At 41.4% G+C, this 26,313-nt stretch overlaps 1 protein-coding gene across 4 annotated transcripts in view; it reads left to right on the top strand.

Annotated features, from left to right (window-relative positions):
- col12a1b (collagen, type XII, alpha 1b) overlaps nt 1-26,313 on the top strand; it is a 151,299-nt gene continuing 124,986 nt past the window's right edge. For all 4 annotated transcript variants that reach the window (XM_084081778.1, XM_084081780.1, XM_084081777.1 and 1 more), the window contains exons 1-13: nt 1-135; nt 938-1,057; nt 5,816-5,932; nt 6,421-6,564; nt 8,025-8,084; nt 9,832-10,095; nt 10,610-10,774; nt 12,415-12,588; nt 13,226-13,516; nt 13,711-14,313; nt 16,661-16,939; nt 17,148-17,423; nt 21,339-21,611. In XM_084081778.1, coding sequence (XP_083937904.1) covers nt 976-1,057; nt 5,816-5,932; nt 6,421-6,564; nt 8,025-8,084; nt 9,832-10,095; nt 10,610-10,774; nt 12,415-12,588; nt 13,226-13,516; nt 13,711-14,313; nt 16,661-16,939; nt 17,148-17,423; nt 21,339-21,611 — 2,728 coding nt within the window. In that variant the 5' untranslated portion in view covers nt 1-135; nt 938-975. The remainder of the gene's footprint in view (nt 136-937; nt 1,058-5,815; nt 5,933-6,420; nt 6,565-8,024; nt 8,085-9,831; nt 10,096-10,609; nt 10,775-12,414; nt 12,589-13,225; nt 13,517-13,710; nt 14,314-16,660; nt 16,940-17,147; nt 17,424-21,338; nt 21,612-26,313) is intronic.

Genomic DNA, 26,313 nt, shown 5'->3' with positions numbered 1-26,313 from the left:
GTTGAGCTCACACTTTCCCACTGACTGGACCATCTAATCCTCATCCCGTGATAAACTGACATCGTTTTCACAGACGGGGTACCTACAAAACTGCTTTAAAACTATTGATTACACTCAACAACACTCTGCTAATAGGTCAGTTTTGCATGTTTTTTTTTTTCTCCATTTTTGGGCACGTGCTTTCCAGAATTATTGTAGGATATGATACAATATATTGCGAGGAGATTTATTTCTTGGCGTTTTTAAAGGGCATATCACTGTCAAAGTGTTAAATTATTTAATGTGTCCTGTACTTATTGTACATGATTTGTCGCGAAAATTGAATGCGAGTAGCCTACATTCTTTATTGGCAGTGCCGGCCCGTGCGTAATTGCGCACAGCGCCAGCATTTGGTGTCAAGGTTATTCTAAAGCTTTCTGGAGATTTTATTCTCAAAATGTGGTTTGATTCCAAAAGTTTGCTACGCTAGAAGCTTTATATGCTAATAAATGGATTTTATTTTTTATTTTAAATAAATAAGTAATAATAAGTAAATAACTTTGAAACAACTTTGATTTAGGCTATAGCTGTTTGAGGTGAACTGTTATGTATTTTTTTGACAGTGCGCTTTCATATTTTCGTTCACTGGTTAATGTGTAGGTTATGTGGGATGCATTGTTTTTGATAAGGCAGGAGGACGTGTGCCAATATACCGTGGCTATTCATTTAATAGCCACGGTAGAGCTGTTGACCATATGTTGTTGTTTTTTATGCTGGATTTATCAGTCAATTTGATCATTAGGCTAGGAATGACACCCCTTTTCCACGAATGTCCTCAAAAATGTGTTTGTTAATTTATCCATTTGTAAGTGTACAAATGGAACACTCAGAGCTAAATACAAGATCATAGGCTAGATAATTAATATCCAGGCGTAATTGCTCATATTGTCGTCGCCAGGTTCATTCATGCACTGCTGAGACGCAGAGACTTAAAACATGAAGATAAGGCTGATGTCTCCGGCAGCAGCTGCTCTCCTCGCAGTGCTGCTCGTCTCCTCCGCTCAGGCCCAGGAAACAGGTAAAGTTCATCTTTATTCACTCTCTCCATCTCTCCTCTCTCTCTAGAGCACTGTTTCCCAAACAGTGGACCGGGACCCATTTGCGGCTCGCGGACCGATTTTTGTGGGTCGGGTGTAAATATCACCCCTTTTCAAAAATGCATGAAAAAAACAATTGGTTTAAAAAAAAAATCAAATGATTTTCATGAATACAACTAAAAACATTTTTTTTATTCCACAAATTTAACTTTTAAGAAGTATAGTGAAAATTAGCAGAACTACAAGTTGTGAGCTTGTAGATCTGCTAGTTTCACTAGTTTGGGTCCTGGGGAGACATCAAATTTCCTTCAAAGTTTGGGAACCACTGCTCTAGCCTTCCTCTCTCTATTCTCTCATTGCTGCAGTTTGACCAAACCACTCCCAGTGCTACTTGGTGTGGTGCGATTGTAAGCTTGCCAATGTTAGGTGATGTGAATAAAAAGTCAAAAGAATGAAAAATGTGTTTTTGGAGTTTGTTTAAAATGCTGCATAATATTATGTTGGACTTGGAAGCTGTATTTTCTTTTGATAATTCGGTGTGCCTGTTAAAACAGTCGGATTCAACTGAAAAAGTGAGTTAATTGTCAATTGAAAAAGCGAGTTTGTAATTATTACCAAATTATCTGGTCTGAAAACGAGAATGTCCTAGAAAAAAACTGGAGTGAATGATGAATTGAGATCTCTCTCCAGGGCCATAGGGGGGAAATAGATAGCTAGATGGTTGGAAGGACATCCATGGATAGGTAGCTGCCGTTTATTTCTCTTACACTAGGAGGGGCTCACCATCTGCCAACAGAACAGAAAAGCCCAGAAGATTCCAGTGGAGTGGACGATATTATAGAACATTTCTTCTTTTTTTCTTCTTTTTTTTGTGAGAGAGAGAGAGAGAGAGAGAGAGAGAGAGAGAGAGAGAGAGAGAGAATGAGAATGAGAATGGTGGCCAAGTTTCCCTCCTTTGTCCTTTTTCTCCTTGATGGAACGGAAAGACAAAATATGACTTTCACATTATTTTCCAGAGAGGTTTGAGACGTTAGACAGAGAAAATGTGGTCCAGTGAGCCTTCTGCGGATACATTCTGTCAGAGTCCAAAACCTCAGAATAAACCCCTCAGAAATAAAATACATGTCGTCATGCAGTGTCTCGTTTCTAGTTGCATAGCTACCATCCGCCCTAATGACCCCCTTTAATGCCCACCACACGCCACAACCTGGCAGTGGTGTAAAGTAACTAAGTGCATTTACTCAAGTACTGTACTTAAGTACAATTTTGAGGTATCTTTTTACTTAAATGGAGTATTTCCAATTTTCAGTACTTTTACTTCTACTCCAATACATTTCAAAGGCAAATATTATATACTTTTACTCCACTTCAATTATTTGAAAACTTTAATTAGGCTACTAGTTACTTTGTAGATTTAGATTATTATTACAAAACATACATTACCCACTTCAGCTCTGTATAGGCTACATTTTGGCCATTTGAAAAACATTCAAAATATTTGTATACATTTGATAACGTATAGGCTACTTTCTATTTTTGGTACTTTAAGTACTTTAATACTCACTTTTGAACTTTTTCTCAAGTAAATTAAAAAAAACATTTGAGTACTTTTTCCACCCCTGGCCACAACCTGGATGGCTGTTTGGAAAAGGTCAGGGGGAGTCAAACAAAGTGTCTGGAATGGCCTGACATGTTGTGACCACTGACCACTGTGACCAGACAAAAATATCAGTATCAGGGAGAAAACTGTAAATGTAGGCTATTTTAGTTTGCACATTCCAAACTCTTTTAAGCGGCTTTAGGGCAGAAATAATGGGTAACAGGATGGGTGGGCACTAGGGACATCTGGGCACCTCGATGTAAAATTGGCTATCTTGTCCAAAATGTTAAAAATAAAATATTTGAAAAATGGTCTTAAGTATAGTAAAGTATACATGATTAGAACATGCTTAAACATTCGACAATTAAGGTCTAATATTTCTATAATTGCTACAAATTAAGGTATGTACCTTGCATGTTCACATCATGTATACCGGTACTTTACATTATTTATTTATGTTTAAACATTTTGGAGAAAATAGCCATTTTTACATCGAGGTGCCTAGATGTCCCTAGTGGCCACCTATCCTGTATGATCCCAATGTGCTTGTCTATGAAGGTAAATACAAATAGATGGTTAACTTAATCATGCTGATGTGTTTTTCCTTTTTGGAGATATTGTTTGCGCGTGCGTGTAGGCTATGCTATGCGTGTGTGTGTGTGTGTGTGTGTGTGTGTGTGTGTGTGTGTGTGTGTGTGTGCGTGCGTGCGTGCGTGCGTGCGTGTGTGACATGACAGTGTGTGAGGGGGCGCCGCGCGCATCATGCGTGTGTGTTTGTGAGAGAGAGATAGAGAGAGAGAGAGAGAGCGCGCGCGCGCGCGCTAATGAGTAACAGTTTTGCGTCCACCAGCACCTGTGTCCTGTGTTCTCGCTGTGTATGTGTGTTTTCATTCGCGGTGTGCGTGTCCATGCTCGGAGTGTGTGCCCCAACTCCTTCTTTATTATGTATTTGACTTCTTTAAAAGTGGTAAACTGTGGGTAGTTTTGGCCATGAAAGACCAAATAGATCCATTTTGGAGAACAGAGCGGAGCCGACCACAGTCCATTGAGTTGATATGCCAGGTTGGTGGTTCTCCATTTTTGCTGTCGTCTGTACCCCCCACCCGCACCCACACTGACACCCCCCCTCCCACTGACACCCCACCACACCCTCGGTCAAAGTTATATGGCTTTGCGACAATATTTTACAATGATATTCTTCATTACCATAACCCGATACCCAGGGATTTGACTCAAAGTTTCAGTATAGGTTATCTTCTATTATGTTTGACAGCATCCTCTGAATCTTCTAGAGCAGTGGTTCTCAAACGTTTTAATTTCAAGGAACCCCATAACTCTGAGAGTGTACAAAAGGGTCCATTTGGTTCCATTTGTACACTCTCAGACTTAGACTTGCACGGGTCCATTTTGAGCCCCCTCAAGGAACCCTGAGCGCCCCAGGACCCCACTTTGAGAACCACTGTTCTAGACTATTAATACATGACCAATTACTGTATACTATAGCTTAGCTAGCTAGCTAGGTTACATTTAATTTACTGTGTCAACTATCAACTTTATTTTTTTTATATAATGTTAGTAGCGCAAAGTGTACATACATTTACATTACACCCAGTCTATATATATTTGTTGCATGCTCTTGCTACCCAGTTATTCTCAGATGTAGCTGTTTTATTTGCAGTTAGGCCTATAGTCATAGACTTAATTATATAGTGATTTTCCAATAGGCTATTAGGTTATGCATGGGCAGATGCTGGTATGAGTCATTGTCTCTTCCCTGAAGAATATCATTATAAAATGTTTCCTATATTGTCGTCCAATGTGTGTACATGGAGGCGTTTGTCCCTCGCAAACAAGTTGTTGCAAACAACTTTTCATGTACATGTGCATGTTGCTTAGTTTGTTAGTTCAGTGTCAGTCTTGTTTTAAATTCAGTTTTTCTTCCTACCCTTTGATTTTTTCCCCTTTCATAATTTATTTTTTCTTACGTCATGTAAACCAGTCAATCTCACCATATTGGCCAGGACCCTATATTTGTTTTGGGCCTGTTGGTGCCAATGCCCACATGAGAAGAGTTATAACATGTTTTAAAGAGCAAAGTGCCAAGGATCGGATTAAGCTAGGCCACTTTATTAAAACTGGGTCCTGTGCTTAAATAACCCCTGGTGAAGACGTTTGGTAAGAACTTTGTGAAACAAAAAAAGATCTACACATGTCCTGGATGCTGGCATTGTGTATTCTTTTATGAGGTTTGCAATGGATGGAAAGCGCTGAACTTGTGCAGTCAACAAAATAAGATCTTAGAGTCCTTATCCATTGTATAATCAACATCACGGGTTGTTGTTCGTCAATTCAGTGTCATGGACATTGGATTGACATATGGACTGCTATGTTAGCTGTTCCATATTGTTTCCATGTACAGGGTGGGAATCATAACATTCTCTCAGTGACAGTAAGACCTCTTGTTCCATTTTACCAGCCTAATCAATTTCGGAACCTCTCTTAACCACTTGAACCCTAGCGTCCCTCTGGGCATGTCATAGTAGGCGAACATTCGTGAACATTCGACAAAAATAGCAGATCTACAAGCTCACAAAGCGTGGCATTGTGATGAGTTGTGAGCTTGCAGATAGTCTGTTTTCGGCAAAGAGATTTTGAAACAAATACTCCAAAATAGTGACGCCAGAGTTAATGTTGTTAATAATGATTGGTTACCTGTCACCATGGCTGGTAGAAAATGGAATATCACAGCAGAGAAGTGTATCAGTGTTTGGGTGATGGCTAGAGTTATTTTTCCCATCCTGTTTGTGTTCACTAAATGTTCTGTCTTTTGGGCAGACAAGATCGTCTCCCACTGACTGTGTTGCTTGAGTTGTTGACTGTGGCCACTGGTCACATACAGTTTGACAGCTCAAACGGATGTCATTTTTCCTCCAAAATGGCTTCTTCCTACATTATTAATATGCTTTGTTATGTTTACCTCTGTACCGTGCCTGTATGTTTTGCCCCAACAGTGAACGATCTAACTTCAATCCCTGAAGTGTTGATTGTTGGGAAATGCTACTTTGTCATACTTCATCTAAAATACACTCATTGCTCAACATCAATGATATTAACTTTGTTTCCCCTTTTTTATTCACAGTTGATCCGCCCTCAGATTTGAGGTTTAAGATTTTAAATGAGAACACAGTGCAAATGACATGGACAAGGCCATATTCTAGGATAGAGGGCTACAGAATACAAGTTTCCTCAGAAACAGGTGGGTAGTCATTACAACTACGGGTCCCAGCATGCCTGGACTGTAACATTACAAGTGTCGTTAACACGCAGAAATCACTCTCACTGACAACATTAGCCACACCCAGCCATTATCTAAAGATCCACACCACACATGAACACTTGCCTCTGTAGGATTACATTCTTTTTAAATGAATGAATGAATAAAATAAACTTGCATCTGGAAACATGTAATGGATAGGATGGAAATGTTTTCGTAGATTTTGGAACCATTCTCTATCATTATTTTTTTAAGTTTTTCTGTTTTGTACACTAAATGTATTAGTATTGTGTTATTATTGTGTATAAACTGTAATACTCAATATTTTGTACTTAAAACAAGTTTTCCATTGTTGAATACACAACTTCATACACTATGATGACTGAGGCTGTTGTAAAGGCATGTATAGTGGCCTATTGTGAATATCTATTACAGCAGTTCCCTAATGTCTTCTTTGTACATGGTTGTAGCGGAACCGATAAAAGAATTTACACTCCCTGCCTCTGCGACGCAGACGTCAATCTCAGAGTTGACTCCAGATGTGGATTATGCAGTCACAATATCGGCATACAGTGGAGCGGAAGAGAGTCTACCCATATCTGGTCAGATCACAAGTGAGTCATGCTCCATTCTTACCGTAATGGATTTCTAGAGTTCCTCGATGGCCCTGGCATTGATAATTATGATGAACGGCTGAGTGGGAAACTACAAAAGGCTGGTAAAGTCTGTTTCAATCTGGCTCATGACTGACCAACAATGTGGAGATAGATCATCTACCCTACCATCTTGTGAGGCAGGAACCCAGCCAGTTTTTAGGGGTCCTGTTCTGTTCTAAAACCTTTGTTGATTGGTAAAATATTGAAAGTAGCCAACAGTCAGTGAATTTTGGGACATACCAGCAATTATGGAAGATTAATAAGTATTTCATTTCATAATTCTTCACTCCCTGCACTGAAAAAAAAAGGCTACACAGTAAAATAGTGTGAATTTATCCATTTGTAACTGAGTGTAAAAAATTAACCAAATGGACTCTGACAGGTCAATTTGGTTACATCTGTATACCCTCAGAGTTCAATTGACACCCAGGATTGTACAGACAGGAAAGTACCATATGCTCTAATGTAATGAGAATACTTGCGGTAGGGGAGGTCTTCTTGGCATCATTACATACAGGACATGATTCTACAGAACCCGCACAGCCAAGTCGAACTCTAGAGATTCACAAGGAATCTGGGAGAACCGATTACATCAGCCCATTAGTGTACGATTTGTTTTTGCTTGCTCATTGTATCCACAAAGGGGACATTTTTCATAAGAAACTTCCTTGTAAAAGCCTAGGGCTTGTTCCAAAGTGATATAAAGTGATATAATCCACAATGTGGTGGGAAATTGACACCCACTCACTCACACACACAAAAGAATTAGTCGTACATAAGCGCAACAAAACACCCTACGGCCTACGCTATGTTCTTAAAGAATTGTAGGGAAGTAAGACAAAGCACATTAAGACTGGTTTCTTTGCGTTTAAAATATAGCACAAACTTCAGATAACAATTTATCTAATTTGCCATTTTGGAGATGGCTTGAAGTTATATTGTGTAATTATTTTAATGAATTTGTATATAATCTTTCACTTGCATATTTTTCACAATACAATGACCATTCCACATAAATGTGTTTTTGACAACTTATCTACTATTTTTAGTTGCTCCCAACATTTAATAAACCGGAAACTTACGGGAAATGTATTTATTTGTGAATATTACCGTTTCTGACAACGCTGTTTTGCATAGTATCCTCGTCGCTAGGACCCTGCAACATTCGTTTTGGAGGGATACTTCTGTGGTTTTAAACAGTTGTGTAAATACCAGACCACATACACAACAGAACTGAATTCTGGGAGTCGCAGTTTTAACAGACCATAGGCAGACCAGAGGTTTTGCCAAAAAGACTACTAAAATAAAAGTTATGCTTTAGGACTTTAAATAGTTACAGTTGGAAACACAGATTGACTTCTGATTGTCTTTTTTCATTGTTTTTCATTCATTGCTATTCCATTATTATTTCTTTTTAGTCCAGTCAAGTGGCGCCAGTGGAGCAGCGCCCAGGAAACCACAGCTTACGGACTCAGTCAGTAAGTCACTGCATACAAATATGAATCTTTGACATGTGACACGGATGACCTCTCTCTCAAGGGTGGCCAAAGTAAAGCAGAATCATGACATGTACATTGAGTTCTTCACGAAGACCTTTCCAGTTCATTCTAGATCTGTCTTGTTTACCATTGGGCTTGTTCCATGTGCTGTGCTAGGTCAGTAGCGAAGGGAGTTTCCACATATCCACATACAATACTCCATTGTATAGCAAAACATTCAAAAGTGAACTATATAACTCCCAAAGGCATTCAGTCATTAGTTTGGTTTGTTGCCTTCCATGCAGTCAGCCTGCCAGTCATGCCAGTCAGAGGGAGTTTTTCACATACTCTGTTGTAGGGCGTGGGGGGGGGGCGTTGTAGGTGTAGAGGTAACAGCTGTATCGAGGCCTCTGGTGCTATGGAGCTAAAAGTGACCCAGCCCTGCAGTGCTGAGGGAAGTGGAAATCATTACGGAGCCCCTGATTTACAAGAGCTCTGCTGCTCGCCCAAGTCCAGTTCACACCAACAACTTGGACTGTTATATAGTAACTTGGTTCAAAGAATGATGCGTTTGAATACATAGTCAAGCTCTTAAACCACTACAGACTCGTATTGTGCTGAGAGGGATTATGAAGTACCAAGAGATAAACATGTTTCTACATCCAACAGAATTACGATATAACATTTCTGCTGCTTATGTCATGATCTCAGGGTACCGTGTACTAAGTTGTTTGCCAATAGGATATGGATTGGTTTTCCATCATTCCTGGGTAGTATGTGAGTGCTAAGGGGGTAGTTCCCCTCACACATTATTATGCATTTTATAAATGAGGGGGGAAAACATGTTGGACCACAGTTTGCCTCAAGAGACAAATTTTACAGCTCACTTATAAATATACCTGACAGCAAACCCAGTGCTGTTTTCTTTGGCCAAAAAGATAATGCTTTGTTGGCTTGCAAGGCCATGGAAACGACAGGATCTCTCCAGAAGTTTTTCCTCAGGTCAAATCATTTATTGCTTCCATTGTTCCTGTAGCTCAATAAATACAGACATCTTCTGCATTGATACTGCTTCATGCCTGTATAAACAGTGGTAGTCATTGTAGTAATCCCTCTTCACACATTTATCTTGCGCTGCCTCCGAAAGAGGTGACTCTCCACCATGATTGAGGGTGTCCCATAGCTGTCACTCAATGAGATCAAGTGCATGATTCACCCCTCCTCTCCCCCCTATCAGCAAGTCTGCACTGATGCCCACTTAAGAGTGAAGGTTTGAGGAATTAAAAGTTGCGGTCTTGCTTAAATGGTGGGGTAGTGCATTTTGAAAATAGGATTGCACTTCCTTCTTGTTGCAGGTAGGTAAGGGAACTTGGTGCTACTGTACGGAATGAATGAGTGACTACTTGCTTTCCCTCTAGGGAACGGCAGATGCATGACAGAGCACTGTGTTGGCCCTGCCGTGGGCAACATGCAATCTGTTGTGAGCTTGTAGATCTATTTATGCTTTTTGATGTACAGTTACCATAAGTGTATAGGGTGTACATGGGGTTCAAGGGGTGAAGAATATGGAAACAAAGTTCTCTTGTTTCCGTAGGTCAGGACTTTCCTAATATCAATTTTAAGTACAAATATTTGCCTTTATATGATTGTCTCTCTCTCTCTCTCTCTCTTTACTAGAGTGCAGCAAGCATTCTGTCCATATATTCACCCTGCCTTTTCTCCCCCCCCCCCCCCCTCTCTTTCCCAGAATGCTCGTTCAGTGCCATCGCCGACCTGGTGTTTTTGGTGGACGGCTCCTGGAGCGTCGGCAGAGACAACTTCAAGTACATCCGCAGTTTTATCTCAGCGGTGGCTGGTGCCTTCGAGATCGGGGCGGACAAGGCCAGAGTGGGCGTGGTCCAGTACAGCAGCGACACCAGGGCAGAATTCAACCTGAACCAGCACGTGACGCGTGGCTCACTCCAAAAAGCCGTCAACAATCTGCCCTACAAGGGAGGAAACACCATGACTGGTACCTGTTCAAACATTACCTCCTCTTAGCTGTCCTGCCAATTTCTTTTACATGATTATGCATCTATTGTTATTACCCCAGTAATCACATAATGACCTACCTCAATAACATCTACATAACATGTAGCCTTGATTCGCAGACTGGGTATAACAGTAAAAAGTATTTGGAACATCACTGCATGATGATGTAATCCATCTAGGTTCTTTGCCCGTGGCTGTTGGAGATTAAAAGGAAATTATGCCTTAGCAGATATTTAAGTCAGCAATTTTGTGCAAATTGTTACAAGATTATACCTCCAGAAAGGCATTATTCACCACTATATTGCTGGTACAGGACGTAATCTTCAGTTACACAATAGATAAAAAAAAAGGATTGTGTAAAACGGTGTGATACATGGATATAATCATGATGATGACCATAGTATCCCTAGTATGACCTTTGCATCCATAGTCCATGTGATGGTTACAACCCTAAAGCCGCGGTAGGACAGTAACGTCATTCACTGTGCTTACAGGCGATGCCCTTAACTTCCTGTTGAAGAACGCCTTCACTGAGGCTGCCGGTGCGAGGAAAGGCTTTCCCAAAGTGGCTGTGATCATCACCGACAGCAAGTCCCAGGACGAGGTGGGGAGCTACGCCAGGAAGCTGAAGAACATGGGCGTAGAGATCTTCGTCCTAGGTATGCAGAGCAAACTTTCATAAAACATACACTGTGGTAGTTTAACTCTGAGAGGGTACAAATGTAACCAAATGGACACGTAAGTGTCCATTTGGTTACATTTGTACCCTCTCAGAGTTATAATTGATAAATGAACCAATTTATAGATCAACAACATTACAATCAACTGGCTCTTATCTTTTGTGTGTTTATAGCGCGGCTTTAACTGGTTTGCTTTTCATTACGGGTCCCTTGAATGGCGTAACTGTGCTGTTGGTGCAGTGTCAACTTGTTTGATAGATAAATAATAAATAACATTTCCTCTCTGTGGTTCAGTCAAGAAAGCAGAACTCTGCAGAACAACACTGATAGAAATTGCTCAATTGAAACGTTGTTCTGCACTGTAGAACCGATTCTGCTGTAAAGCTTTAGGTGGAGTTTTAGTTGAATAGGACAACTATAGGACTATGAGTCCTATTTGTTATCACAGTTTCATATTTCGTTGCTGTCGGGTGGAAACCTCATGTCCAAAACTGTTACTTTTCAGAATTCTAATTCAAAAATAGTAGATCTACAGCGTATTTTGAGCTTGTAGATCGACTATTTTGCAACTTTTGTGTGACGCTGTAAGGCATTCATTTACGGGGAAAAAAACATTCAATATGGAGATAAGAGGTTTCTGCCTGACAGCGACGATTTGTAGTATGACTGAGTTCATGCTGTCACTCTTTCCAAACAGAATAGATATAAGAGCTGTCTTGCCAGCATTACAGTAAGCTGTGGAAGATAATACATGCCCTTTTCCAAACAATTTAAATTAGGCTATGAATGTAAAATATACAATTAAAGCTGCAATCCGGAACTTAATGAATACAAATTTATTTTAACCAATCTGCTGTATATGGTAGAGTATGTTACAGCTGCAGTGGTTTCAGCTGGTCGACCCTGGTGTCAGGTAGGACCACCTACTGTACTGGTCGACAAGAAATACTGCCTGAAGCTCATAAGCCCAATATCTCCCGTGGCCAAGTGAGGATTCCCTCTTGGAAGAACGGGAGAGATTTGGTCTCGGAACGCGGGAAACCCGGGTTCGAATCCATGATAGACACGCAAGTCACGGATTGCAGCTTTAAGTTACTTCATAAGTAACTGCTCTGGTAACAGAGTCAATAAGCAAAGAAAGGCGAGACGATTGTAAAACCTACTTGTCTTGAGTGGAATCAAATGGGTTTTGTTCTTAGCACACGTGCTGTCATATTTTCCAACCACAGAAGAATTACAGTGAAGACATGACCTTCAGTCAGTGAGCAGCAGTGAATCCAGCTGGATAATCTTAAATTGCAAACGTGGAAAAGAAGTGTTTAATTTCACGTCTTTATAGATCAACTCATTTTACCCAGCGTTTACAGTGCTCAAACCTGAAGGAAAAAAATGCGGCATTTGAATTCTGACACTCACAATCATTTTCACATGTTGCCATTGACTTTAACAAGGATCGCTTCAAATTTACTGGTGTTGCCTGTTAACTTAAGAATGAGTAACCCCCCGTAATTTGGCAGGAAATCAGGACTGCAATGGTTATATGGAACATTTCACAATTTTTATAAGAGATTGTATACTGTAACTTTTACTATTATTTTTTTGGTCCTTGTCCCATTTAGGGATCAAAGCGGCAGATGAGGAAGAGATGAAGGCTATGGCTTCCACCCCATACAGAACACACATCTATAATGTTGCTAACTTTGACCAGATTAACAAGATCCAGAAAGGCCTCATTACCCAAGTGTGCGCTGGTGTCGACGATCAACTCAACTCACTTGTCAGTGGAGAGGAAGGTTTGTTTGTTTGTTTGTTTATGTGTTCCAACGTGTACAACATTCCCATGTAACTATTTAGCTGGTGCGTGACAGTGTTGTGCAGGGAAAATAACAGATCCACAACACATCACATTCGTTATTTTTGTAAATGTGTTTTACAGGATTGTGAGTGCATGCGTTTTAGCAGTGATGCCTGCAGTGGTTATCAAACCCATAACGCTATCCATGGCATTCACCTATCCACACTTACATAATGCATGTTGAAAAAACACACAGAACATTAAAAAGAGGATATGTACTAGAACTAGTTTGTTTCATATACGTATCATAGGCTGATTAGGATGGTTCGTTAGTTGCTTTATTTGTACATGCAGGCATATACATAGACCTTTAAATGGCTATGATACTTTTAACAGACAAAACATCAAATAAAACGCCAAAAATTGACAGGTTAAAAATGTACACACACACCATCCATGCAAGAGGATTTGCTCTCACCATGGAACGAAATGAGCTACTACCAAACATAAACGTGCAGGCACACACACTGTGTATCTCTTTCTGCGGTTTCGGTAGATATGCCTTGACGCCAAAACAGTTGGCTACATACATTTTACTTGGTAAATAACGTGATTCTCATTGTGATTTTTCACAGTCGTTGAGCCAGCTTCAAACCTCCAAGTCCTCGAGGTGGCCTCCAAGTCCATGCGAATCGTATGGGATCCTTCCATCGGAGACATATCTGGATACAAGCTGTCGCTGGTCCCTATGATGACGGGTAGTAAACAACAGGAGCTGTACACGGGCCACTCGCAGACCGTGGCCCTGGTTAGGGACCTGGCTCCAGAAACAGAGTACCAGATCAGCCTGTTTGCCCTCAAGGGCCTGACCCCCAGCGATCCCATCACGGTTATGCAGAAGACTGCGCCGGTCAAAGTGAGCACGGGTGAGTACCACATCTGTAAAGGTTGAATTATTGACGACATGAGCAGGCACTGTGCTTCTGGGATGAGGATGATGATGAAATACACAGTAAAATCCTCAGTGTGAGAGTCTGAGAGTGTACAAATGCATGTGTCATTTGTACACTCTCATCAGAGTGTACAAATCAGTGATTCTTACTATTCCATGTAATTCCAGATTGTGCACTTGGAGTGGACGTGCAGGCTGATGTGGTGCTCCTGGTTGATGGCTCATACAGTATTGGTTTGGCTAACTTTGCCAAAGTACGGGGTTTCCTGGAGGTGCTGGTGAACACTTTTGACATCGGGGTGCACAAGATCCAGATTAGCTTGGTGCAGTACAGTCGGGACCCCCACACAGAGTTCTACCTGAACACCCACCATGACCTTGATGCTGTGGTCAAGGCTGTGAGGACATTCCCTTATCGAGGGGGCTCCACAAACACAGGCAGGGCCATGACTTATGTGAGGGAGAAGATCTTCCAGACTACCCGAGGGGCACGACCCAATGTCCCTCGCGTTACAATCCTGATCACTGATGGGAAATCCTCGGACGCCTTCAAAGAGCCAGCAACCAAGCTAAGGAATTCTGACGTGGAGATTTTCGCTGTTGGTGTCAAGGATGCTGTCCGATCTGAGCTGGAGTCCATTGCCAATGCCCCCAAGGAGACCCATGTGTACACTGTTGAGGATTTTGATGCGTTCCAGAGGATATCCAAGGAATTGACCCAGGCCATCTGCCTGAGGATTGAACAGGAGCTCCGCAACATCAACAAACGACGTGAGTAATATTATTAATACTAATCCTGTATGCAGATGATACTGAGCTTTTTGTGTAGTTTTAAGCATAATTTAAAAAAAAAAGTCATTTGCATTGTATAGCCAAGAGCTGTAGACTTAACTAGACTTGAGTCAGACTTGAGGTGCAAAAATCAGTACTTGCAGAGTGACATGGGCACCTGCTGTGAAATTTGACTTATTTGCAACTTGACTGCTTAACTGTTTAAGACTCGGCTAGAGATTTGAAAGCACTGCTTTGCACACAGTCCTCCTTTTTGTAGCATTTGGAGTAACCTTGGTGCATGTACCTGATTTAGCACTGTCAAACTGGCATGGATATTTGCTTTTGAGGATGGTCAGAGCTTTGACATGAAACTTGGACTCGAGTCAGACTTAGGTAATGAAAATCTGGACTTGTGACTTGACTTGGATTTGAATTAAAGGACTTGAGACTTGGCATGGACTTGCACAGAAAGTATCTGTCAAGTACTGGTTACACTGCTGGAATATTCCTTTCCAAGAAGAGAGAAGCTAGTACATAATAATCTCACGTTAATCTCTCACAAAAAAAAACTCCATTCTTCTCAAAAAGAATTGAGAATACTACCTCACACACATGCATGCAATTACATTCATGTCACTTTTTCAGAGTTGTCTTCTTAAGCTTGACGTTTTTTTCTTCTTCACAATGTGTTGCACACATGTCTGCCTTCTGATCTTTCAGGGCAGAGAGAGGTCTCACATGTGGAAATATCAGAAACGGGTCAAGTAGTAGTTGCAAATAATTATTAGCATTTGTTTTAATCCCCCCACAGTACCAGATGGGTGTGGTCTACCGTAGCAGGACACAGGATCGGATGATGCCAGATAAATTGTCAATTGCTGCAAAATATTATAAATTGAGTCTCTGATACTTTAGTTTGTTTGTCTAAACTTTCTGGTAGTCATTACATGATCCTTTGTGGCAAACCCCACCCATCCGGCACTCACAACTATATAAAACAAACACGGAGAGTTACTTGCATGCTCTATTTGACCCACATCTGGTGAAATATAGTGCCTCACATTACTCACATTACTCATTTTGAATTACATTGCTGACAGGTATCCAGCTAAGTCAGAAGTGTGACTCACACTAGATTAATTTATGAAATAATCCTTATATAATAAACACAGACAACCATAGAGGAGGAAGGAAGAGTAGTTACTGTCTGGGGTGCTACTTAGAGTTCTGTGTCCCGCGATGACATGCAGTAGCCTATTACACTTTTACTGTGGTGTTGTGAAGGACACTGTTAGCCCAGGTCCCATGGAATCTTTCTAACCTTTCACCCCAATTGGTGCCGCTAATCACTGGCTACATGTGTGGTTTACTCTGATTCTCTGTTTAGTAGACAGTGGAGATAGGAAAGAGAGAGGAGAGAGAGGGAATTGAACCCATGACTGTCAGTGCCCATGTCGAGCAACTGACAGAGCAGGATGCCTATACATTGGATGTACTGTAACTGGATGCTGCAACAACATTATCTTTATGGCTGAAACTTGATACATTTAGCCTTGCCATAATTAAATTCATCTCAGGGCAGAGAGACAGCATCATGGTATACTGTACATGAAACAACATCAGCTATCTATATCTCTGTCGACCAAAATGGCTTAATTTTAGTGCAAATTAATGTTTTTACATCTAAAGGATGATATGTTATTACAATGATGTATCATTGTCTTTAAATATCTTGAATTGTGATTAGTAATTCCCAGACTTTATTAAAAAACTATTAAATAGTGTTTTGCAAGAGGCTGGCTGTCTATAGGGTCAGTCTGTCTGTCTGTGGTTGTTGAGCTACTGTAAGTAACCTTGCAAACCGCTGGACTGATCAGCGGCAAATGTCTTGTGCACACTGGCACAAGGAAGCTGTCAGTAGGCTAAATTAATATCAATATTAACATTTTCAAATATTTCACTTAAATTTTACAATGGAAGTAAGCTTGGATCTGACTGAAAAACCTTGCCCACATTTGGAGTTGTACTTCATAGATGTCATAGACGACTGATGTCATAAACTGACATCACAGGCTTGCCACGTGAAGTCTGAGATTCACATTGGAGCCATGCCATTCCATTAGATTTTCTTTGACATTAGCCATGTCACTCAGGCTTGAATTCTCTAGTTTCAATCAATGTGTATTTCACTGGTGAAATTTGACTTTATATTTAATTCTAACTGGCATTAAATTGGGCTTACATTTTCTTAAATGGAACTTGCAACATAGAGGTAGTCACCCTGACAGCTCAAATACCAAATAGCTACAGTATGTTGACCTGATCCTTGCCTTTTCCCCTCCAGGGCTGATTGCACCAAAATCCCTGTCCTTCTCCGAGGTGGGCTCCAGGAACTTCAGGGCCTCGTGGGAAATCGACGCCACCAATGTGGAGTCCTTCCTGGTCCAGTTTAAGCCAGCTGATGATACCGATGGCCATTTTATTTCCATGTCTGTCCCCGGGGACACCCGCACCATTGTCCTCCCCCACCTGACGCCGGTCACCCGCTACGAAGTCAATGTAATTGCCCAGTATGACAAAGGAGACAGCTTTCCTGTCACTGGCCATGAAACAACACTGGAAGGTCAGTCTACAGTTTTCTTTCATGATAAGTCCTGAACTATATCTTTAACTATCTGGACTGAAACGGGATAGAATGCACTAGAACAGCCACAAATGCATCACCTACTTTATTAATGTCTTCATATTTATTTATCCACACATAACACTGCAACATTGAGGTTTCTCAATATTCTCTCAGTACAATATTAATAAAGTTGCTCTTATTTTAGAGCAAGGCCCAGTACGTAACCTGAGGGTATCTGAAGAGGCGATGGACAGCTTCCGTGTGTCATGGATGCCGGCCGCAGGGGACGTGCTGCGGTACAGACTGACCTACGTACCAGTAAGGGGAGACAGTGCCACGATGGAGACAGCCACGGACGGCCCGGACACCAGTGTTGTTCTGAACCAGCTGTTCCCCAAAACCACCTACCGTGTCACGGTCACCCCAGATTACGGGTCAGGAGCGGGACCAGAGATGCAGGTTGACGGAACCACAAAAGAAGGTTAGCAGGGCTTTCAGGCTGAAAAAAACTGTACAGTACACACGTTTCTTCTTTAGTTTCCATTTTAGGCATTTAGTTGACGGTCCAATCTATAGTGACATGTAATAAGTGTAGCAGCTAGCTTTGTAGCTTTGACAACACTGGGCAACACCAGAACACATGAATCACTGAATTGATGCCTGAAACCAGGGAGGTTTATTATGTGGTATTATTCACTTTCCAATTGTAGCCTAGGACAACTTATGTGACTTTTAAAAAGAATAATATCATTTTGGAAGGAAATTCTAGGTTTTATTTATGCAGAACTATAAAAGAATGAATTTACCTCCCCTGTCTTGCGAGCGAGGGAAACGAATATAAAAGGGAAATGATTTTGTTTTAGTTTTGCTGGAAAATACAAATTGGTCAAGATGTACCCAGTCCCAGAATGATACATGGTGCAGAGGAGCTGACAAGGAAAGCTATCTTCTTCCTGAGCCAGTAATCCCCTTTATCCACTCTATCATTGCGATTTCCCGGAGAGAGCCAGTGGAAGACACCCTGCTGGGTGGGATCGCAGCACACAGATTGAACAAGTCACTTAATCTTCTATTGAGGCTCAAATGCCAAAAATCTAATGCCCAAAGGGTGACGTCACTTGTAATGTTTCCAAATGCAATCCATTTGGATACTTTTCCCGTAGTTTTCTTTCAACGAGAATCTCAAAACAAAAGACCCTTAATTAACCACAAAGAGTTTCAAGATTTTGTTTGGTACATTGTTGTACAACAAAGTATATATGGGTAAGTTAAGGTATTGCCAGTGAAATTTTGCATTCAAGCATGGTGATCTCATCGCCAGGGCATATTTTGTTATTTATTTTAGGACGAAAAAAAATAAATCAAATCATCTCATCACTATCTCGTTATGAGGAAATGTTTTTCAGTGTTTCTGCTACAGTGCATTGCAGGTCAAACGGAGAGAGGAGTAGTGTCCCCAGGACAATAAAATCCCGTTAATAAAACCAGTGACCCAGTCACATGTGGGTATACTGTAACTAATAGGGGTGCAACAGTTAATTGAACTAATCGTTTTCATCGATTATTTAAAATAAATCGATCGTTTAATACAATCATCGATCAGTTATCAATCCCTATTTTGGGTATCTCATTATAGGCAATTTCTGAAAAATAGCAGATCTACAAGCTCACAATGCGTCACATTGCGACAAGTGAGCTTGTAGATCTGCTATTTTCTATATTTTTGCATGACACCATTGATTTTTGAAACATATTTAAAAAAAACAGGCCTCCCTACTATTCGATCAATTGAAAAAGTTATCGATAGAATAATCGGCAATAAAATAATCAATAGTGGTAGCCTTAAAGGAATAGTTCAACCCAAAAAATACTTTTTTCAATTACTCACCCCATGAAGCCTTGAATTCATGGAAATCCTTCTTTCTGTTTTTGTGGCATTCCTGAGCCAATAATCCAATATTTGATGACGCAGGAGTAGTTGGAGACCAAGGCAAAATTATATAAACTCCAAAACAGCTCTCACAATGTAATCACTGGGAGGCCTACTGATGATCCTGGTTCAAAGAGAAAGTTTTAAATATAGTTTTGCTCTCATGATCGGCCTCTTATTAACTCAGTCAAATATTGGATTATTGGCTCAGGAATGCGACAAAAACAAAAGAATCTCCAATAATTCGAGGGTTCATAGGGTGAGTAATTGATAGAAAAAATAGTTTTGGGTGAACTATTGCTTTAACCCATTTAGACCAGGAAAGAATCTGTGTCATTTTTAGATGTTTTGGCAATTAAAAAAATAGCAGATATACAAGCTCATAGAGCTATGGCGCTATGAGCTTGTAGATCTGTTATTTTTGAAAAAATAATCTGGAAAATGTGTACACACGCACACGCACACACACACACACACACACACACACACACACACACACACACACACACACACACACACACACACACACACACACACACACACACACACACACACACACACACACATATATACACATATATATACACACGCACACACACACACATCCTTACCAAATTTGGGGAGGGGGGGGGTCCTGGATCAAAATATTTTGAGATGGGGGTCCGCGACCCAATACATCATCATTATTTTGGGTGGTCCTTGACATGAAAAAGTTTGAGAACCACTGATTTATATATATATATATAGCTACAAAATTAAAAAACTGTTAGGATTTAGAAGACATTTGTAGAATCCCCAGAAGCAAAGCTTTGCATTAAAAATGTTAAATATATATATTCAAAGATTTGCACAAATTCTGAAAATATTTTAAAAGAAAATTGCAGATCTACAAGCCGCGCTACGAGCTTGTAGCTCTGCAATTTTGTATATCTGCTTCGTATATATATTATATAATACATATATAATATATATATTGTTTTAATAGCCAAAGAAATCTAAAAATGACACATGCGTTCCCGGTCTTAATGGGTTAATAACTAATCCAGTGTAGTGACTAATGTCTAGAGCTCATGCTGGGAACAGAGAGTGAAACTCTGCTTGGTGGAGGAGGACACTGGTGTTTATAGGCCTCAAGCCAAAACACTAAGGAAGCTGTCAGAAATAAACAAAAGTTACTTCTGTTCACCACAGCAACGGCATTCTTTCTGTTCCCTGGCTGAAACCCTCTGAGGACATTACAGAATTTATGCATTTGGACAAGCAGCTGCTTGACAAATCTTGATTTTAATTTCCTTAACGTGCGTGTAAGATTTTTAAGAAATGAGAAAGAAATATGGAACGAGACAGATCTCTTCCAGTTGTTTCAGTATGTCATCGTTATTTCTTGACACAAATGAATCGTATTCAGAAACGGTGTTGTCACTCGGTTTTAACAACGGGTTTAACGACTTTTTAATAATAGACAGCCATTTTTTTTCAAGCACTGTATATATTAGAATGGACTTCTTCTTTTGCAATGCTCAAAGAGCCAAACTTCCTGCAGCTTTCGCCTCTTTGGCTTGAAATAGACATCTGCCTCTCAGATGGATTTTATCCCCCTCAACCAACATGGCTCACAATATTGTTCCTATTACAATGTTTACCGTGTCCATTACTTTATCTTAAAACTATGAATTGATGCAATGACTTTGAGGCTTGCAGAAACGACGATTTTGCCCAGCTCTCTTGTCAAGACAAAGCACCAAAACCTATTCATCTATGTACTTCACTGTTTTTTTTGGTGATGTTTTTTTTGCTGAAACATGCAATTTTTAACGGCGTATAACAAGCGTACGGGAGGTCGCGATGACATTTTTTTTTTTTTCGGAAGCACAGTTTAGCAACCATCAGGGGATCGATCATACTGGAGATAAATATTCTGTGACTACTTGAAAAGGTACGGAAACCGAAAAATCGCTGGCAGTCTGGGCCTTACTTAGTTGTATACACTCTGGCAGTTAAAGAGTTAACCACTTAAAACTGTATATACTTTGTCGTACCCCGACTAATGAAAATAGCCGACATGTTGTGAGCTGGTAGATAGGCTATCTTCACACCCCTGAAACTTTTTCTTGAGTATCTTTGACTATTTCTGACAGTATAATGACATGCCCAAAATGCTACCGCCAGGGCTACCAGGTTGAAAGTGGTTGCAACATTTTAGGTAATGTTAAAGTTACAGGATAATAGATTCTGAATGACAAGTTGGACTGAAATCACATCCCCCGCAGACTGGGGATGAAAAAGCAAGTTATGATTTAGTACATGTTTAAAAAAATTCATAATCACACCCCCCGGGCCCCCCTGTTGAACCGTAACGGGGGGCCAAACGGGGGGCCAAGGGGGGGCCAACCCCAGGTTGGGAAACACTGATCTACATAACGTAGCATGTTCACCTCTGTCTCTCTCTCTCTCTCTCTGTACCAGCCAGGGGCTCCCCTCGTGACCTGCGCGTCTCTGACGAGACGGTTTCTACCATGAAGCTGGCGTGGGAGGCAGCGCCTGGCAACGTGCTCCAATACCGCGTGACGTTCCGTCCCGTGGCGGGTGGAGAGCGGAAGGCGCTGTCGGTGAAGGGGGACAACACGGCAACCCTCCTCAAGAACCTGCAGCCTGGCACAGAGTACGAGGTCTCTGTCAGCGCACGCTACGCCTCTGGGACCGGAGACCCCCTGGAGGGCAGGGGTACAACGCTAGAGGGTAAGCGAACGCACGTTATTATCCCTGCATTATAAGTAGCATTATACTGTAAGTATTAAACGTGGGTGCTCAGGTGGGCAAAATATGTCAGAACTGGTACTGTACGGGTGAATACCAAGTCCTCAGCAAATCGATAGTCATGCGAGTTCAATGCTTTCTACCTCAAAACCTGTTCGGCAAGTGTTTCCATCCCCCATTTGCTCATTACATTTTTTGGATAAAGCCCCAAAATCCACCCCCCTCAAACGCAAAACTGTATTTGCGAAATATGAAGATTACTTCAAGTGTTTCAATTCAGGGACTTAACGCGCAAAATCCAAAATGCGCCAAAAAAACGGGTTGATGGAAACGCAATTACTGGCCCCAGCTAGGTATAAATCAGCCATAAAAAAGTCAAGAAATTAAAGGAAGATGACGCAAAGAAAAAATCAGAGATGGTTTCAAACATTGCAAAAGCATCACACGTTGGCCACATACCACTCTGGAGGCACTGGAATGATCATCTGATCACACTTTTTCTTTTTCTTTCTTTTATTATGACTGCATAACTCAACCAGCAGCTAATATTTGAGGTTTTGCTACTCTAAACTCTTGACCATAATCAGTTCAACAGAATAGGTGGTCAAACACACACGCTCAGTTTAAATGTGGTGCTGATTTCCCTTCCAGAGTACAACGCTACAAACTTGCCTGTCTTTCAGTGCCCAGGGAGACTTCAAACGATGGAGTCATTAAACGGACTAATAAACAATAAGAGAAGGGAGAGATGGAGGGGGAGAGGGAGAATGAAAGGGAGTTGGCATGCAAAAGAAAGAGGAAGAGAAATTGAGAAAGCGAGTGAGGACGAAAAAAGAGGGGGAAAGAGAAATACTGTAAGTTGGGGGAGAGAGAGATTGGGTGTGAGTGGAAAAGAGAAAAAAAAACATAAAAGAAAAGACGATAGAGACGGAGTAAATGATGAAAGACGAAGGGAAGGACAGCGGATGAGAAAGAGAGTGGAGACATCTGCTTCTCCTGCCAAGGGTGACTCCAGCAGCTGGCTGCGTGCGCCTCCAGAGATCTAGGATCAGTTTTTAGTGATCGTGTTTTGGGGCTGGGTGGGGGGGGGGCGGGGAGGGGGGGGGGGGGGGGTCACTCTGTTTGCCCTGGTGCCTAACAGAAACACTGCTACCGTATCACTTCAAGAAATAGCAAAAATAAGTCATTTATCCGTTACAGACTCTGTGGCTACTGGCTTCCCACTGTGGCTCCATATTGAGTATTGCAAGACACTATAGATCAAAGTGTCACTGTCCACCACATTGCATAACAACCAACAGCCGTTGGTGCAGTATGGAAAGGTAAAAAAAAGATAAAACCCACATATTTCAGAGGTGACAGGCAGTATAAGGCTTAGTGCTTTTGCAAGGGCCAAGGGGTCTCAGGTTCAGTCCCTGCGATGCTGTATCCAGAGTGCCGTTCTGCAGCAGGTTTCTAGTCCACTGGTTCTTCAAAGTGTTTTAAGTTCAAGGACCCCCAGTATATTTGGCCACCACGGACCCCCATAACTCCATGAGTGTAAACATGGAACCAAATGGACCTGTAAGGGTCCATTTGGTTCCATGTGCACACTCTTGGAGGTACAGACACGTAAGGGTCCATTTGGTTCCTAACTATCAATACTTTAGCCGGGGATTCCCTGGGGGGGGTCGCCAGACCCCACTTTGCGAACCGCTGCTCTAGTCAACGTCTTGTGCAGAGCCACTCGCCAGAGGTTGCTCTGGATATAAGAGCGCCAGGCTGCATGACGGCGATTACACTGGACATTTACAGTAACTTGATCACACAGCGAGCGTGCGCCATGTGTGCTGGAGATGTGTAACAGCCAAGAGCGGGCACGTGGGGTGGGTCAGGAATGTATCCCAGCTGAGGTGGGGCAGGGGAGTGATGGGGTGTGAAGAGCCGAGAGGTGCAGAAGGGTGGGGCGGGGTGGTTAGGAGAAACCAGGGAATACTGAGTCATTCCTCTGTACATGCTCTTTATGTCTCTGTCTGTCTGGCTGTCTGCCTGCAGTCTTGTCTTCCTGTCGGTCTGTCTGTGTGTCTATCCGTCTCTCTGTCTGTCTCTCTCCTGCTGCCTACCGCACCCCTTCTCTCTGTCTCGCTGTACCTTCTTTTTCCATTCCACCTTGTGAAGGCTTGTCTGGAATTTAATAGCCTTGTCCGCAGCCTGTGTTCATTGTTCCATCTGCAGCGTCTCAATACACAGCATGTGTCTCATGTAGAACATCCTAACATCAGAGTAGACCCAGTGGCATAACATCAGGCTGAGACTATCGGAAAAGCATTGGAAACTTTTACCACACTGACGTCGGTTCAGATATGTAACATTTGATACCGGTTTGTAAAGCAAACCAATTTTCTCTTTTGAATGACGAGAACATTTATTAAAGCTACCTGCATTCCTAAATAAAATTACACTGTATTAAATTGAATTCCTCCATAAAATACCTTATTTCATTACAAGAATATTTATGTTCCCTTTCTAGAAATAAAATATTTGCTTCCATTGTCCTTTTGGTAACTTGTGGTGTCTTTGAGTTGACACAATAAAGTAGATGACCAGTTGGATACCCTTTTCTATACACCATTAATATAGGTTTACACTGTAATACATGTAGCTCATATTGAGCTGCACTAGTGGCTCATTTATAAAAGCTTCTCACACACACACACGCGCACACACACACTTTTTTGTTTTTGTATTCGGCTGAAGCTGTGATCTATGGAACATTTATACTGATGCCAAGATCAACTGGTTATGCTGCTTTTATCAAGTTTTCTTTGATATATCAAAATCTAAAACAAATGTATGCTATTAAAGTATAATAATAGATAGTTGACATATGTATTATCATTATAGTATAATGATATCATTACAGGTACTGTACAGTATGTTACAGATGTACTTTGCCGTTGTTTGTAAACTAATAATGATTGCATGATGGAATGTAGCATAATGTCACAAACATGTTTATAAATTAGGCCTATTTGCTGTTTGTGTAGCTCTGGCGTCCTCAGCTGTTTGGCATAGAGCTGTGGACTGCACACCAAGTCCTTTCGCTTCAACGTTCACTGGACCAGCTCCAAAACCTTGACATTTACCAGGACTTCCCTTAGTGCTAGATCTGGACAACAACACTTCTGTTGTGGAAAAAAAGCCCTCATGACTTTTCGCCACTTTTGGTGATTTTTCAGATGTTTCACATGGTCATTTATACTGTACTGTACACATGACCCCATGGCCCCCAGGAAACCCCAAATTAACCACACGGCTATCGGCGCCCCCGTTTTCTGTCTTTTTGTAAGATGTAGTGAGAATTTTCCTAGGCCTTCATATCAACATCATTATAATGAGACCACACTCTAGTGACCAGCGGCAGTGGTTATGACTATTTACACCTGGCTGCTGCTACTGTAACTTAGTAACTTTAGGAAATGAATTGAACCCAAAGACCTCAATCCTCCCTGTTGCTACCTGGCACAGGAAAACACAAACTATACACTCCAGTTTCACGCATACTGCCAAAGCAACATTCTGATTAGTTTGTAGTCATAACAGAATTTGAAACTTTCATGCAGTGGGCCAGTACGACAGTACCACAACGGCCCACATTTGTACTCATGGGTGGCCCCAGTGGGAATGGAACTTGGAACTGTGGTAGCATTGGGGCCATTCTCTACCCATGGAGCCAGTTTTGGAATGGAACCCCAAACCCTGGAAATATTAGTGCCACGTAGCACCCCACTCTACAACACAGGACTGCATCGGAAATATTTGCAGAGACACTTTTGTGGTCCCCTGTGACAAACGATACGAAAATGTGTCTGCGAATACTTCGCATTAGGCTATTCACAATTTCACATAAGTTGATTGATGCTTTTATTCATGGAGAAAAATCGACTTCTTTCCAAAAGATAGCCACGTCGCTTTATCGCGGAGTAAGACTTGCGTTCTCTGTGGATGTACTCATGACACAAACAACATTGCGAATTAATCGCACAAGGAAACGCTCCCTAAGCCTCTTGCACACAGTCTGATAGCTGAAACAAACACACGTCTTGCTACACCAAAATTGCACAACAAGTGGCTGTGATGGCGTGTAATGTTTTCAGTTGAACCCAGTTCGATTCCTGCGTTTTTCGGATGCGTTAAACTGATTGACCAATAAAACATTGCATTGGCCTCTAAATCTTGGAAAGGGATATTTACACAGTAAAATCCTCAGTGTTCGATTGACTCGTGTGAGAGTTTACAAATGTAACCAAATGTACCATTTCACTTGGGGTTCACTTGGTTACATTTTTACACACTCAGAGCTACAAATGGATAAATGAACGCTGAGGATTTTACTGTGTAATTGGATTTGGAGGGAAAGATTAACTCCTCATCTTCAGGACTATGAAGAAAGGTCCAAGCTAATAAATATTGATGTGACAGCTATGATTCACAATAAGTCATATGCAACAATGTCCTGCCAGTAAGAAAACCTAGGCTTATTCAACGTGTCCGCTAGCCAGGTGGGGTTTAGTTTGATCTTCGGTGGTTATGATTAATTGCCAGGCTCTATGCCTGGACACCTTTAGGTGGCCTTGGCCTTCTTGAAGCGCAGGTTTGGGGGTTTCTCACGTTGTGCCCACGCGGCAAAGTCCCAAAACTGTCA

Source organism: Gymnoscopelus microlampas (assembly GCF_963454915.1).
Source record: "Gymnoscopelus microlampas genome assembly, chromosome: 16".
Taxonomy (NCBI): Eukaryota; Metazoa; Chordata; class Actinopteri; order Myctophiformes; family Myctophidae; genus Gymnoscopelus; species Gymnoscopelus microlampas.
Note: the sequence above shows the minus strand (reverse complement) of the source record. Positions and strands in the feature narration are given on the sequence as shown.